This window comes from Scatophagus argus, chromosome 2, assembly GCF_020382885.2.
Source record: "Scatophagus argus isolate fScaArg1 chromosome 2, fScaArg1.pri, whole genome shotgun sequence".
NCBI classification, from domain to species: domain Eukaryota; kingdom Metazoa; phylum Chordata; class Actinopteri; family Scatophagidae; genus Scatophagus; species Scatophagus argus.
The window spans coordinates 9,806,578-9,818,746 of NC_058494.1; the positions used below are offsets into that span (position 1 = coordinate 9,806,578).

General features: G+C 42.9%; 1 protein-coding gene across 3 annotated transcripts in view; it reads left to right on the top strand.

Annotated features, from left to right (window-relative positions):
* crebbpa (CREB binding protein a) overlaps positions 1 to 12,169 on the top strand; it is a 41,781-nt gene that overhangs the window by 21,777 nt on the left and 7,835 nt on the right. The window contains exons 6-21 of one of the 3 annotated variants that reach the window (XM_046407750.1): positions 1,715 to 1,990; positions 2,342 to 2,441; positions 2,653 to 2,790; positions 2,954 to 3,071; positions 3,223 to 3,394; positions 4,217 to 4,279; positions 4,886 to 5,007; positions 6,375 to 6,584; positions 6,919 to 7,221; positions 7,548 to 7,727; positions 8,144 to 8,315; positions 9,555 to 9,673; positions 9,804 to 10,043; positions 10,464 to 10,552; positions 11,517 to 11,597; positions 11,832 to 11,888. In XM_046407750.1, the coding sequence (XP_046263706.1) occupies positions 1,715 to 1,990; positions 2,342 to 2,441; positions 2,653 to 2,790; positions 2,954 to 3,071; positions 3,223 to 3,394; positions 4,217 to 4,279; positions 4,886 to 5,007; positions 6,375 to 6,584; positions 6,919 to 7,221; positions 7,548 to 7,727; positions 8,144 to 8,315; positions 9,555 to 9,673; positions 9,804 to 10,043; positions 10,464 to 10,552; positions 11,517 to 11,597; positions 11,832 to 11,888 (2,440 nt within the window). The remainder of the gene's footprint in view (positions 1 to 1,714; positions 1,991 to 2,341; positions 2,442 to 2,652; positions 2,791 to 2,953; positions 3,072 to 3,222; positions 3,395 to 4,216; positions 4,280 to 4,885; positions 5,008 to 6,374; positions 6,585 to 6,918; positions 7,222 to 7,547; positions 7,728 to 8,143; positions 8,316 to 9,554; positions 9,674 to 9,803; positions 10,044 to 10,463; positions 10,553 to 11,516; positions 11,598 to 11,831; positions 11,889 to 12,169) is intronic. The other 2 variants (XM_046407759.1, XM_046407767.1) reach the window with 2 other exon arrangements.

The window sequence follows — 12,169 nt, forward strand, 5'->3', positions numbered from 1 at the left end:
GCTCCAGTCCACTGTCACTTATCCATTGTCAGATCATTCAACATGACCACAGACAACAACAACAAAAAAAACAAGGCTGAATTACTTCTGTTTACTGTAATAAGCAGGAAATAGACTTCGCAAGCTCTTGGTTTGTCTCACAAAGGCCTCAATCTTGGATAATGTTGGTATATCGTGTCCCTAACAGTGACCGCCTTGGAAAGAATTAGAACTGTTTGTTACTTTCCTGAAACCAAGCAGGGGTGTTTGTAAAGAATCTGTGTGTGTTTTGGCATTCAGGCGAGTCAGGCAACTTATTTCTAGGTTTGTGCTAAAAACACTCTGAGTAAGAGTGTGGTCGTCCTGTGCTTGTAATGTGACATACAGGTAGGATGAGAGTGTGAAGGAGGGAGAGAGGGACGAAACAGAGTGTGTGTGCTAGAGATGTCCCGCTGAGCTGTTGGCTGTTGGGCTGTTTACTGCTGTGGCTTTTCCATTGGGAATTCTGGTCGCACCAGGTCAAGCAGCACCACACTGATTTGTGTTTTCATAATTGGTTTAAGTTCACCAAGTTGTGACAAGCTGTTCTTGAGATGCACCATCTCCAGAGTGAGACCAAAGCGTGCTGACCCACCTCCAACCTGGTTCTGGTGATGGCTTGCCTTTTCCTTAACTCAGCTCATGTCTGTGTAGGACACCAGAGAGAGAAACATTTTTAAAAGCCTTTATATGCTCCACTTTGTCATTCCATTGCTTTATAATAAAAGCTTTTAGATAACAAAATAACTGGGGGCTTTTATTATGAAAATTGTTATGTTAAGACAGTTAAATACTTTAATGTACAATTTTGCTGCTCCTTCTGACAACTATATACAGCCTAGATCAACTTAAGTGTCATTGATTTATGGCCAGTTAAAGACACATCTTCAAGCAGGTAGCCCTGTTGTAATGGAGGTGCACATACCTGCAGCACTGGGCTGACAGCCCGTGTCAAATTGAGTCAAGCCAAACCAGCACGTGTATGGAAAAGAGTTATCAGCTACTCCCCATTGGAACAGAGCTGAATTTGACACTGCCTCTTTCAGAAATTGCTTATTTTTCTGTTCTGTTTTTCACTCTATCCATGTAAAAGTTGTCTCACACTGTTTTCCTTCATGGTCTGCCATCCTTTTGCTCTTGCTCTGGACAGCTTACTTAAGTTACTGGATTACATTAGTTGCCTGTAAACCTTTTCTCCAATTTCTACCTCACAGTCATTTTTGTTCACTTCAGCCACTGTGTTCAGTGTTTTTAAGCAATTACAGTAGTCCAGCCTGGGTTTGTCCCTCTTTGGCTTGTATGTTAAAGAACATGATGCTGGGGCTTGTGTCTCTCCTGCCAATACAAACAGAGTGCAGTATTACTTTGCTCTGCCTCCTCCGATTTTTGTCTTTGCACAAACTAAGAGCTTTTTTAGCCTGACCATAACCTGAACCCAGCAAAATATGCTAATGCTCTCTCCCCTGAAGGAATTCATGCATTTATTCAGTTCATTGCTGTTTAAAGCGTTTAGCCTTACATTAATGTTTTTCCCTGTATCATTCGGCCATGTGACTGCATCTTGCCAGAGGTCAAAGTGTTAATGCATGTGTCTTTGATACTACCTGTCTTTTATGTCTTTGCCATGTTTTCACCAAAACAGTGTATAATTGATGCAACAGTATATTCAACATGATTGTTTTGTCTCTCTACACAGCCAAACTGAGCTCCCCGAATACAGGCCTCCAGAACCCCATGTCCTCTGTTGGTGTGGGCCAGCCCAGTGCTCCCACCATCAATACCTCAACCCCCATAGACCCCAGCTCCATGCAGAGAGCCTACGCGGCACTTGGGCTGCCCTACAGCAGCCAGGCCACTGGGCAGGCTCCGACCCAGCAGGCCCCGGGCCCAGGACAGACAGCAGGCCCACAGAATGCACAGGCCCAGCAACAGCAGCAGCTCCCACAGCAGATGAGACCCATCAATGCACTTGGTAAAGCCAGCAAAGTTGATTTTATTCCTGCTTTGTATTTAAGCTCTTAAGGTAACCTCTTTTGATATTGTGTCCTCTTGCAAATATTTGTACGCCCAGCGTATAAATTGGTATATGAATGTATGTGAAATGAATCTAACACTTTGGATTGCAATACATTCAGTTATAACTAAGTTTCTAGAACAATCTGGAAAAATAATGGAAAAACATTAAGATTTTGTTGTCAAGCTGCCTTTTTGTGAAGTCAAGCTGCTATATGGTCTTTTTTGTAAAGAATACTCTTCAGTTTTAGACTTGCTTGATTTTGAAATGGAGGCAGGGATGTTTGCTCACAGCTTTCTGTATTTACAGGTAACCAGATGGCTCTTGGAGGTGCGACGATGGGCGTGACCACTTCAGACCAGACAAACCTGCACACAGACTCCCTCCCCAACGCACTCAACACTAACAAGTCAGTCCCCTGCCACAACTACATTTTATTTTTTGGTGCATTTTTTTTTCTCAGTCACAATAAACTTAAATTGGCTACTGATAATATGCAAGTTTAGAAAATCTGATGCTATTAAAAGAGTGCAGATTGAAAAAAAAAAAAATTTACACCGTATATAAAAACACAGAAATGAAAACTGTAACTTCCAATCTTCCTCCTGCTCCACCTTCAGTCAGCTGCTGTCAGACGGTTCAGCTGTGGGCTCAATGGGCAACCTCCCTACAGCAGCACCCATCTCTGCCACAGGCACCAGGAAAGCGTGGCATGAGCACGTCACTCAGGACCTGCGCAATCACCTCGTACACAAACTGTACGTACCCCTCCTGTAGAGATGTAACATTTGAAGAATGCTTGTCAGTCTCCTTACTGCTTAGTCACCCTCCCTTGACTGTTCTTCCAGTCAAGTACAGTAAGTGCGGTCATAGAAATTGCCAGAGATATTTATTTCTGCAAATTATGTTTTTCTGTGTCAGAGTACAAGCCATATTCCCTACCCCCGACCCGGCAGCTTTGAAGGATCGACGAATGGAGAATCTGGTGGCCTACGCCAGAAAGGTGGAGGGGGACATGTACGAGTCGGCTAACAGCCGGGTAGGTTTTTTGATATGGCCATCAACTGGACATAACTTGAAATTGCTACCTTATCAAGGCTACACCCCAAACCGTTTTTGCATAGCCACAAAATAAACGATCTGCTTGTTGTTTTCTGCAACTTTATTATCTGCCCTTTTCTCTACTCCAGGATGAGTACTATCACTTCCTGGCTGAGAAAATCTATAAAATCCAAAAGGAACTGGAGGAAAAGAGGCGCTCAAGGCTACAGAAGCAAATCATGAATCAGGCACCTTTGGCTACCCAGGGGACCCAGCAGCCCAGCCTTCCCCAGCCCAATGCCTTTGGCCCAAGGCCACAGAGTGAGTACAGTATTTACAAAACTTCTCAAATAATTCTGTGTCTTTCAGCAGTGGAAACCTTTGGTAAGTATTTGTGTCAGTATTTGATATTTTTGCTATGTATTTTATACATTTTCATTTATCTGGTCAAGTTCATATACTACCCAGGTGGGGTTGGGTCAGACTGATATTGATGTATACTGTCTGGTGTTTTGAAGAGGTGTTGCTGTATCCTTTGTACAGTGTTAGATGTACCTCATTGTTACTTTCTTCACTAATAGAAACTGTTTTTTATTTGCATTTCCAGAAATATATATTAAACTGTGAAATTACATTTAGCAGTGTTTAGGTAATTGCGAATTTTACATCAGTACATTAAGAACATTATTGTTACCATATCTGTTTACCAAAAGTTGGAAAAGCTAAAACAGATGATAAAACCCTTAACAATCTGAAAGACAAAACTTGCCTAAGTTCAGCTAAGTTCGAATTAACTATAAACATTAGATTTGGGAAAGTCCTTTAGTTGGTTTTGATCAGCATTGATTTTACTTTAATTCGAAATAAGTGATGCCATTCACAGCCTAGGTGCTGTGCTTTATTATGGTAGGGAAAACACTGTGTACCATCAAGTGGGACGTTATCCCTATCTCCCTATGTCCAGCCCCGGATTATGTTTTCAGAATCTTTGATGTGTTTTATATACTCTGATATAAAATTGAGAATAAATAATAAATACAGTGACTGTGGGGGTTGTGAGTGATTGTCTTTTTTCGCTGCAGCTGGTTGTGTCGCTCTTTAGTGTCTTTTGGTTGAATGTTTTTTTTTCTTCTTACTTTATAGATGGACCGGTTCCTCTGCCCAACATGCCAAATCAGATCATGAATCGCATGCAGGTCTCACAAGGTACATCGCAGATGTTGCATGTTACACATAGTAGTTAAAACAACTGGAAGTCAAAATGCAGAGCAAAAGGTGAATCTACTCATAATAGTACACAAAACATGGCTGAAAAAGTCACATTACTGGGCCAGAGAGACACAGGATAAAAGTTTGTAGGATTGTACAGAAAAATGCTGTGGAATATGTACCTATAAAGAAGAACAGGGACAGTAATTAAGCTAAAAGGAGAAATACTGCTCTAAGCTAAATTAGGTGTACATCTGGATGAAGAATCATGTCGGCAAAGTTGAACACATTTCCGTGTACACTTAAAATGACATGAAAGGCAAACAAATACAAGGAAGAGACAAAAGTTTTTGCACTGCTAAGACATGCCATGTGCTGCACCTTGGTTTTGCAAGTACTTCAGCATAACCAGAGGTTAAGCTGTGCATTTTACGCTGCCTGAAAACTGACACATGTAAAGGCTTAACTTGAGCTGAAAGTTTATGTGAAGGCCACCAGAACAAAAAGCTTTCAGCTGTCTTTTTGCATTGTGCAGTGCTTCTGCACTCCTTGTAGGGCTGTGTGTTTCCGTTGCTGAACATTGTGATCCACTCTTCCCTACAGGAATCAACCAGTTCAACCATATGGCTTTGCCCAATGCCCAGATATCCCAGGCACCAATGGGATCCCGAGCTGCCTCACCTATGAACCACCCACAGCAAATGAACATGAGCTCTGTCCCAGCGGTGAGAGGGGCCGGGGGGCACAGATGAGAACACAAGTCACAGTGTACACACAGACATACAATATTAATTTGGATGAAGTCACGCTGCGGCTGTCGACTCAAGCGACTGCTCAAGCACTTGCCAGGTCATGAGTGGTGGTGAATGGTGAAATGGTGAATTTTATGATGGTAACAAAACAGCAGAAGACATGCTGTTAGTAGAAGCAGGTAACGTGTGGAGCAAAAGCTAGTCTCACATGACAAATCCTATCTCCAGCACTGTTTTCTGGCTACACCCATTATCTTTGGGTATAAGGGTATATTCTAGCTTGTTTGTATTTCTTTAAACCAATCATAAGCCCAGGATTCAATGACAGCTCCCCTTCACTGAACAGAGGCAAGCTCTGGCGTTGAAATGGCTAAATACTTGCAAAAGAAAAGGTAACAGCTGCTAGCTTGTATAGATTAATGTAGCTTATGATTAGGGTGACTTGCCATTTTCAAATTGTAGTTTGCTAGCTTGAACTTGTTTGCTGTAGTGATGGGAGATTTTGAAAACGGTAATATACTGATAGTGAAAGGAAGGACAATGACACCTGAAATGGGCACCAAGTGAGAGGCATATAACAACAGGCCAACTCCAGTGAGTCATACTTGCAAGGAGCAGACAGTTTCTTGTTTTGCAGTGTCACGTTTAGCCAGATTTTGCCAAGTATAGGGACCCCAGGTGTGGGAGAGAAGCAGTGACCTTCTAGTACAAAATAATATTCCATGTTTTTATGTGTCTGGATAAAGAAAAAAACTGCAGTGAAGGCAAAGTGTGTCATGGCAGTTTCAGTTTCATGAAATTTCAGTCCTACTTTATTTGACCAATTAAAAAGCTTTTGTGATGTATTGTTTGGGCTCTGCTAGGATGCGTATTTCTTTATCAGTTATCAGCTCCCCATAATAATGAATTAATCATAATTAGCTTTTGAACATTGAAGCACAATTAGGTATTGAATTCATGCATTAAATTTGGAAATATTTTGGGAAAAAAAGTAAAATTGTCTGTCATGAATTTACTGGCTTTTCAGAACTTGAGACTTTTTTGTATGACAAGAATCTATTAGTCTAATAACAATTTCAGTGCTATAGACATCAAAACAATATAGACATCAGCAAGACAGATTGTGGAAGAGAAGGATATTTAGAATTGCTGCAGTCTTCCATCTGCATACACAAGCACACTCATACGGCCTTGTTGTTAGCGGAAGAAATTCATTCTGTACCATCACTGCATCATTATTGTGCTGGAATCCCAGTAATGTGTCCGACCTTTGTCATGGCTTGTCAGTGGAAGCTTTTGTCACTCTGCTCATAGTAACATCCTCTTTTCCCGCCTTGTAGATGGGCATGTCTCCCTCCAGGATGCCCCAGGCCCAGGGCATGATGGCTGGACATGGTGGTGGTAACATGGTAGGCCAGACAGCCAGCCAGGGACAGTTTCTGGCACAGACCCAATTCCCTGCAGGAGCTGCGGTCGCTGCAACAGGTGCCATGAATGTCACTGTGGGACCCGGCATGGGTCAGCCACCCGCACAGGCTGCTGTCACCCAGGTGAGACATGGAGAGAGACCTGAGTGGTGTGGAGCTTTTTTAAAACATGTTGCAAAATTGATTTCAATATGCTGTCCCTTTTGGAGTTGTTAAAGGTTGTGCTAATTCCAAGTGGCTGCTGGGGAATTAAACTCAAACTACTTTCACCAATCATACTGTGCACTAATTACTCTTAAATTGTTCTCAAACCAATCATGAGATTCTCTCTAAAACCTTAAATTGTGTGTGGTGTTGTTTGTCTCTTTGACCTTTATGACTGTGTGTTTGTATTCCTATCTTGTGTGTTTGTGTGTGTGCGCCTGCCCCCGCCCTTTGTGTGTGTCCTTCTCTTCAGCAGCAGCAGCAGACCGCTAACCTCCCCATGAATGCACTTGGCCCCTCGCTGGGCCCTCAGCTAGCCTCCTCCCAAACCCCCTTGCACTCCACGCCTCCGCCTGCTGCCTCCTCCGCCCCCACGGCTGGGGGGGCCACTAACCCACCGCACCCCCAGCCCTCCAGCCGCAGCTCCACCCCTACCCTCCCTGGCCCTGCCCCAGCCCCGGGTGCCACCCCGCCCCGCCCCACCCAGCCCCAACCCCAGGCGGAGCTTCCCGCAGCAGCGCAGACGCAGCCCCCGCCTCAGCCCCCTACCACGCCGGTGAGACTGAGACCCTCCGCATGCCCTCTGCTCTGACTCCCCCTCCCCTGCAAACTCCCATCCCTCTGACTGCCATGTACCAACCCGTCCCATCCACATCAACCTTTCTGCCTGATAACTGCATCTTCACCACTGTTTGTAGCATACATCACAAAGGAAATGTTACGTCTTTCAGCTTTAGGGATGAGATCAGTATGGGAGGTGTCCATCTGTGCCGTTGCTTCAGCCCTGCATGCACAAAGCAATTAAGCTGTTGTCAGCACCTCATATTTGTCTTTTATTTCTCCTCCTCTATCTCTCTCTCTCTCTCTCTCTCTGCATTTCAGCTGTCTCAGTCAGGGGCCAGTCTTGATAACCGAGTGCCCACACCAGCTTCAGCTGCCAGTGCCGACCTGCACTCGCAGCATGTCGGAGCAGACCTGCCTGCCCAGGAGGTCAAAGTAGAGCCACACCATGACCAACAGGAATTTGAGGCTGCTGGTGGCAAAACTGAGCCCAAGATGGAGGTTGGATTAAGCAACTCATAATCTGTACATTTGTTTATTCATGCTGTTTTTTAGCTAATTTCTGAATTCTCTGTCCAGTGATCATCCTTCTTTTTATTTTTAGATTTAAATTGAAAAAATACTAATTAAATAATAACTCACTCTAAACGGTGTCCAGACTTTCTGATCTTGGCAGCTGTTAACACAAATAATGCAGGGGCTGTGCGTCCATAGGTAAAATGTACTCGACAAAATGATACCCATCATTGTTGCTTGGATAATAATGTCGTCTGCCATATAAAATTGTGTATGTCTACTGTCCTTCATCCTTAATTTTGTGAACATTAGGATACCACATCATCAATAAAACGAGAATTTCAAAGAACAAACAAACACATTTCTGTGGTTTAATGAGTCATTTTCCTTTCTGTCTGTAGACTGAGGAAGAGTCTGCTTCAACGCTGGAGAAGAAGGAGGAACCCGAGGAAAAGCCAGAGCCGATGGAGGTGGAGGAGAAAAAGCCAGAAATGAACACAGAACCCAGAGAAGAGGAAGAGGGTGGAGCCAACAGCACGACCTCCACATCTCCCCCTCAGTCACGGAGGAAAAGTGAGTCCGACACCAAGGGATGAATACAATCTTTGAACAGTCTGTGATGGATTGAAGCAGTAATACACTCATCCCAAAACTGAGACGTCGTGAGTTATTTAGAGTTGCGATTAAACTTGTATCATCATTAGTATGTGCTGGTATATATTGAATTTACTTGATGAAATAAATCATGATACTCACTTGAAGTATCGGCAGTGGAGACGGCAGCAGTGCCGGAGCAAGTTATAGAGTAAATGAGAGGTGCTGCTATATACTGCTTTAATAAGGACATAGCAGTGAATCAGAAAAATGAAACATTAATGTCTTTTTTTGTGGTTTTGTTTGTTTGTTTTTTCATGGAAGTTTTGTTGTGGGTATGTCCCACACTGTTGGATTTTTGTGTCAGTTTAGGCACTTTATCCTGACTGCTGTGTGTGACTTGCCTGTGTCTCTATGTATAGTTCAACCACACCTGCAGCCCTGTTCAAACATACATACCGTATTTTCTGGACTATAAGCCGCTACTTTTTTCCACGCCTTCAACTCCGTGACCTAAACAACGATGTGGCTAATCTATAGATTTTTACGGGCTAACGGCCCGGTGATGTGAAGAGGAAGACGCTAGTTTTAAGCGTAACTTTTATTTTGTGTGTCATGCACATACCATCATCACTCAAAACACTCAAAAAAATGCATTTGATGCAGCTTTTACATTAAAAGCAATCGAACTGGCTGTCCAAGAAGGAAATAGAGCTGCTGCACGTAAGCTTGGCGTAAATGAATCAATGGTGAGACGTTGGAGACGGCAGCGTGAAGAACTGACACAATGCAAAAATACGACAAAAGCTTTCAGAGGTAATAAAAGCAGATGGCCCGGACTTGAAAACGTATCTCCTGTTACAATGTGGACACCTGCGGCTTATAGTCAACTGTGGCCTATATATGTACAAATATTTTTTTTTTTTTTTTTTTTTCCCCAATTTGGTGGGTTCGGCTTATACTCAGGTGCGTTCTATAGTCCAGAAAATACGGTAGCTGTTGTTTTCTGATAGGTTGTGTTCAGGGAATATGGTGTCCATGTGACACCCATTTGAATTTTATCTTGAAGATATATGACAGCAGTCCAGCATCAACAAGTGTTACAGTACCCCCCCCCCCTTCTCTTTTGTTATTTTCCTGTACTGTAAAGTTTTCTCCTGATTTTTCTCTTTTTGGAATACTGATGTTTACTTTGCTTTTCCATTGTTCATTTTCCAGTCTTTAAACCAGAGGAGTTACGACAAACTCTGATGCCGACTCTGGAGTCTCTCTACAGGCAGGACCCTGAGTCACTGCCCTTTAGACAACCAGTAGACCCCATGCTTCTGGGTATCCCGGTAGGTAGCACTCATGTACTTGCCACCTGATGTTGCTGTTTAACACAAAACCTTTGAAACAATGAATAGTGTTGCTCATGGAATATTGTCAAATGATGTGGCCATTTTTTTTATGGATGCATCTCTCTAGGACTACTTTGACATTGTCAAGAACCCAATAGACCTGTCCACTATAAAGCGTAAGCTTGACACAGGCCAATACCAAGAGCCTTGGCAATACGTTGATGATGTCTGGCTGATGTTCAACAACGCCTGGCTCTACAACCGCAAGACGTCCCGTGTCTATAAGTACTGCTCCAAGCTGGCCGAGGTGTTTGAGTCAGAGATTGACCCTGTCATGCAGAGCCTGGGATACTGCTGCGGGAGGAAGGTGAGACGAGGGAGGTGGACAGCAGGGAAGTTAATGATGCAATGAATGGAGTAGGAATGAATGCATGCCAGAGCACTGATGTGAGGTATATGGTTTATCCATAAACATCTGTTATAAAACTAATTTTTGGGAATGCCAAGTTACTAAAATTCCAGTGTTAATGACTTTAACTGAGGATTTGGTGAAACAAGTAAAATCAGTTTTAGCATGAGTTTTAACTCACCGTGTGATTTTAAATACTCTAGTGATTTGTCATTAGATTAGAGGGTCATTTAGATGCTAACCTAAAGATCTTAACTTAAGGTAATTGCTCACATTACCAGATTAACTTCCATTCTCCTGATTAACGGATTTATCAAATATTTTTATTTTATGTTTTTAATTTTTTGACCACCCTTGTCATTTCGCATATGTTTGCAGTACGAGTTCTCCCCTCAAACCCTCTGTTGCTATGGCAAGCAGCTTTGCACCATACCTACTGGAGGCACATACTACAGCTACCAGAACAGGTACCCGTGTGTGTGCGTCTGCATGTCTTACAGTTATGTGTGACTGTGTACTCCACCATCCATTGGATATAAATAATTTTGCACCAGCTGAAAGCTTAATCTAGTTGATTAATCTCATACACATCACACGCTGAGTTGTTTTTGATGGGCAATAAATACAGTCATTTGGCTTGTATTAACCCTTCCCTGCAGCCTGTGATCTGTACCTCCAGAGGGACTGCTGTGATCCATGCTGTAGTGTCATCCTGACAGCTTCAGCTTTTATGACTGTGCCTCTGGGTCCTGGCACTGCATGAGGCTATGAAATGGTTGTGCTCGCAACAACATTGATTAACAGCCAGATTCCAGCATTGCACATACAGGGAAACATTCTGCAGACCCTAAACTGAACAAAAACTGAGACAGTGAGAGCCACAGTGCAGTGTAGACTGTTTTTTTTGCTTAGCATCTACAGCGGGAATGAGTGAATCCAGCATTGCTGCCCCTTCTCTGCTACGCCAGATGAAAATATAATGATTTGGCCACAAACAGCATTGCCCATCATTGCCTGTTCCTCTCAGCCAGCAGATGACTGCTTACATCCCGTTCCCTTGCACCGCCTGCTGTATAAACTGCGTAACTGCAGCTCATTTTATACGCTTGAGCTGGGCACTTAGAGAGCGGAGCAGCACAGCAGCAGTAGTGATACCGTACAGCCTGACAGACAACATGAGGCTCCTGCAGCGCAGTCCATTTACACACTCAATGGGAGCTCAGGGATTCCCTGCTTTCTGTTATTAAGCAGGACAGACAAGTGTTATTTTGTGTTGTATTGCAGTTTTATTAGAAACATAATGAAATATTCAAATGCTCAATTTTGCAATGTTACATTTTAATCTTAAGTGAGAACACAACATGCTTTACGCAGTTGTTAAGCTGCAGGTGCTGTATTAAATGTGTAAAATGTTAATGTGTATTATTGCAGGTATCATTTCTGTGAGAAGTGCTTTAATGAGATACAGGGGGAAAGTGTGACGTTAGGAGATGATCCTGCACAGCCACAGACGTAAGTAAACACACATTATAGTTTAGATACACATTTTCAGAAACATATTGTGAAGTGAGACTTCCTCCCATTTTCTTAAACTTGTTAAATTATTGCAGAATATTATAGTAGTGAAGTTCTGTTGTGGCCCCCACACATCCTCGGCCAGTAATGAGAAATGCACTGAGCCCAGGACTGAAGATAAGAAAATACATGTCTTTATCTTACTACTTTATCCTTTTTCTGCTGCATCAGAATGATATCAAAAGACCAGTTTGAACGGAAGAAGAACGATGTACTCGACCCTGAACCGTAAGTAGACACAAATACCCCCCGCCCACGCCCTTTCAATGAGAAGGACCAATCCTGATGGAGAAGGCTGTTTTTTTTGTAGTTTTTTTTTTCAGCAGTTTCATATGTGTTGAATAATCTTTTTACTGCTTTTTTCCCTACTTCCTTTTTTCTGATCACATCTAGCTATTTTCTGCCTCTCACATCTGGCTTTGTTTGTGTGCTTCTGGTGCACAGTCTGCATATTTTCTTTCTGGTGCTCTCTGATCAATCACTTTGGTTCCAGTGAGGCCTCAGGGGCT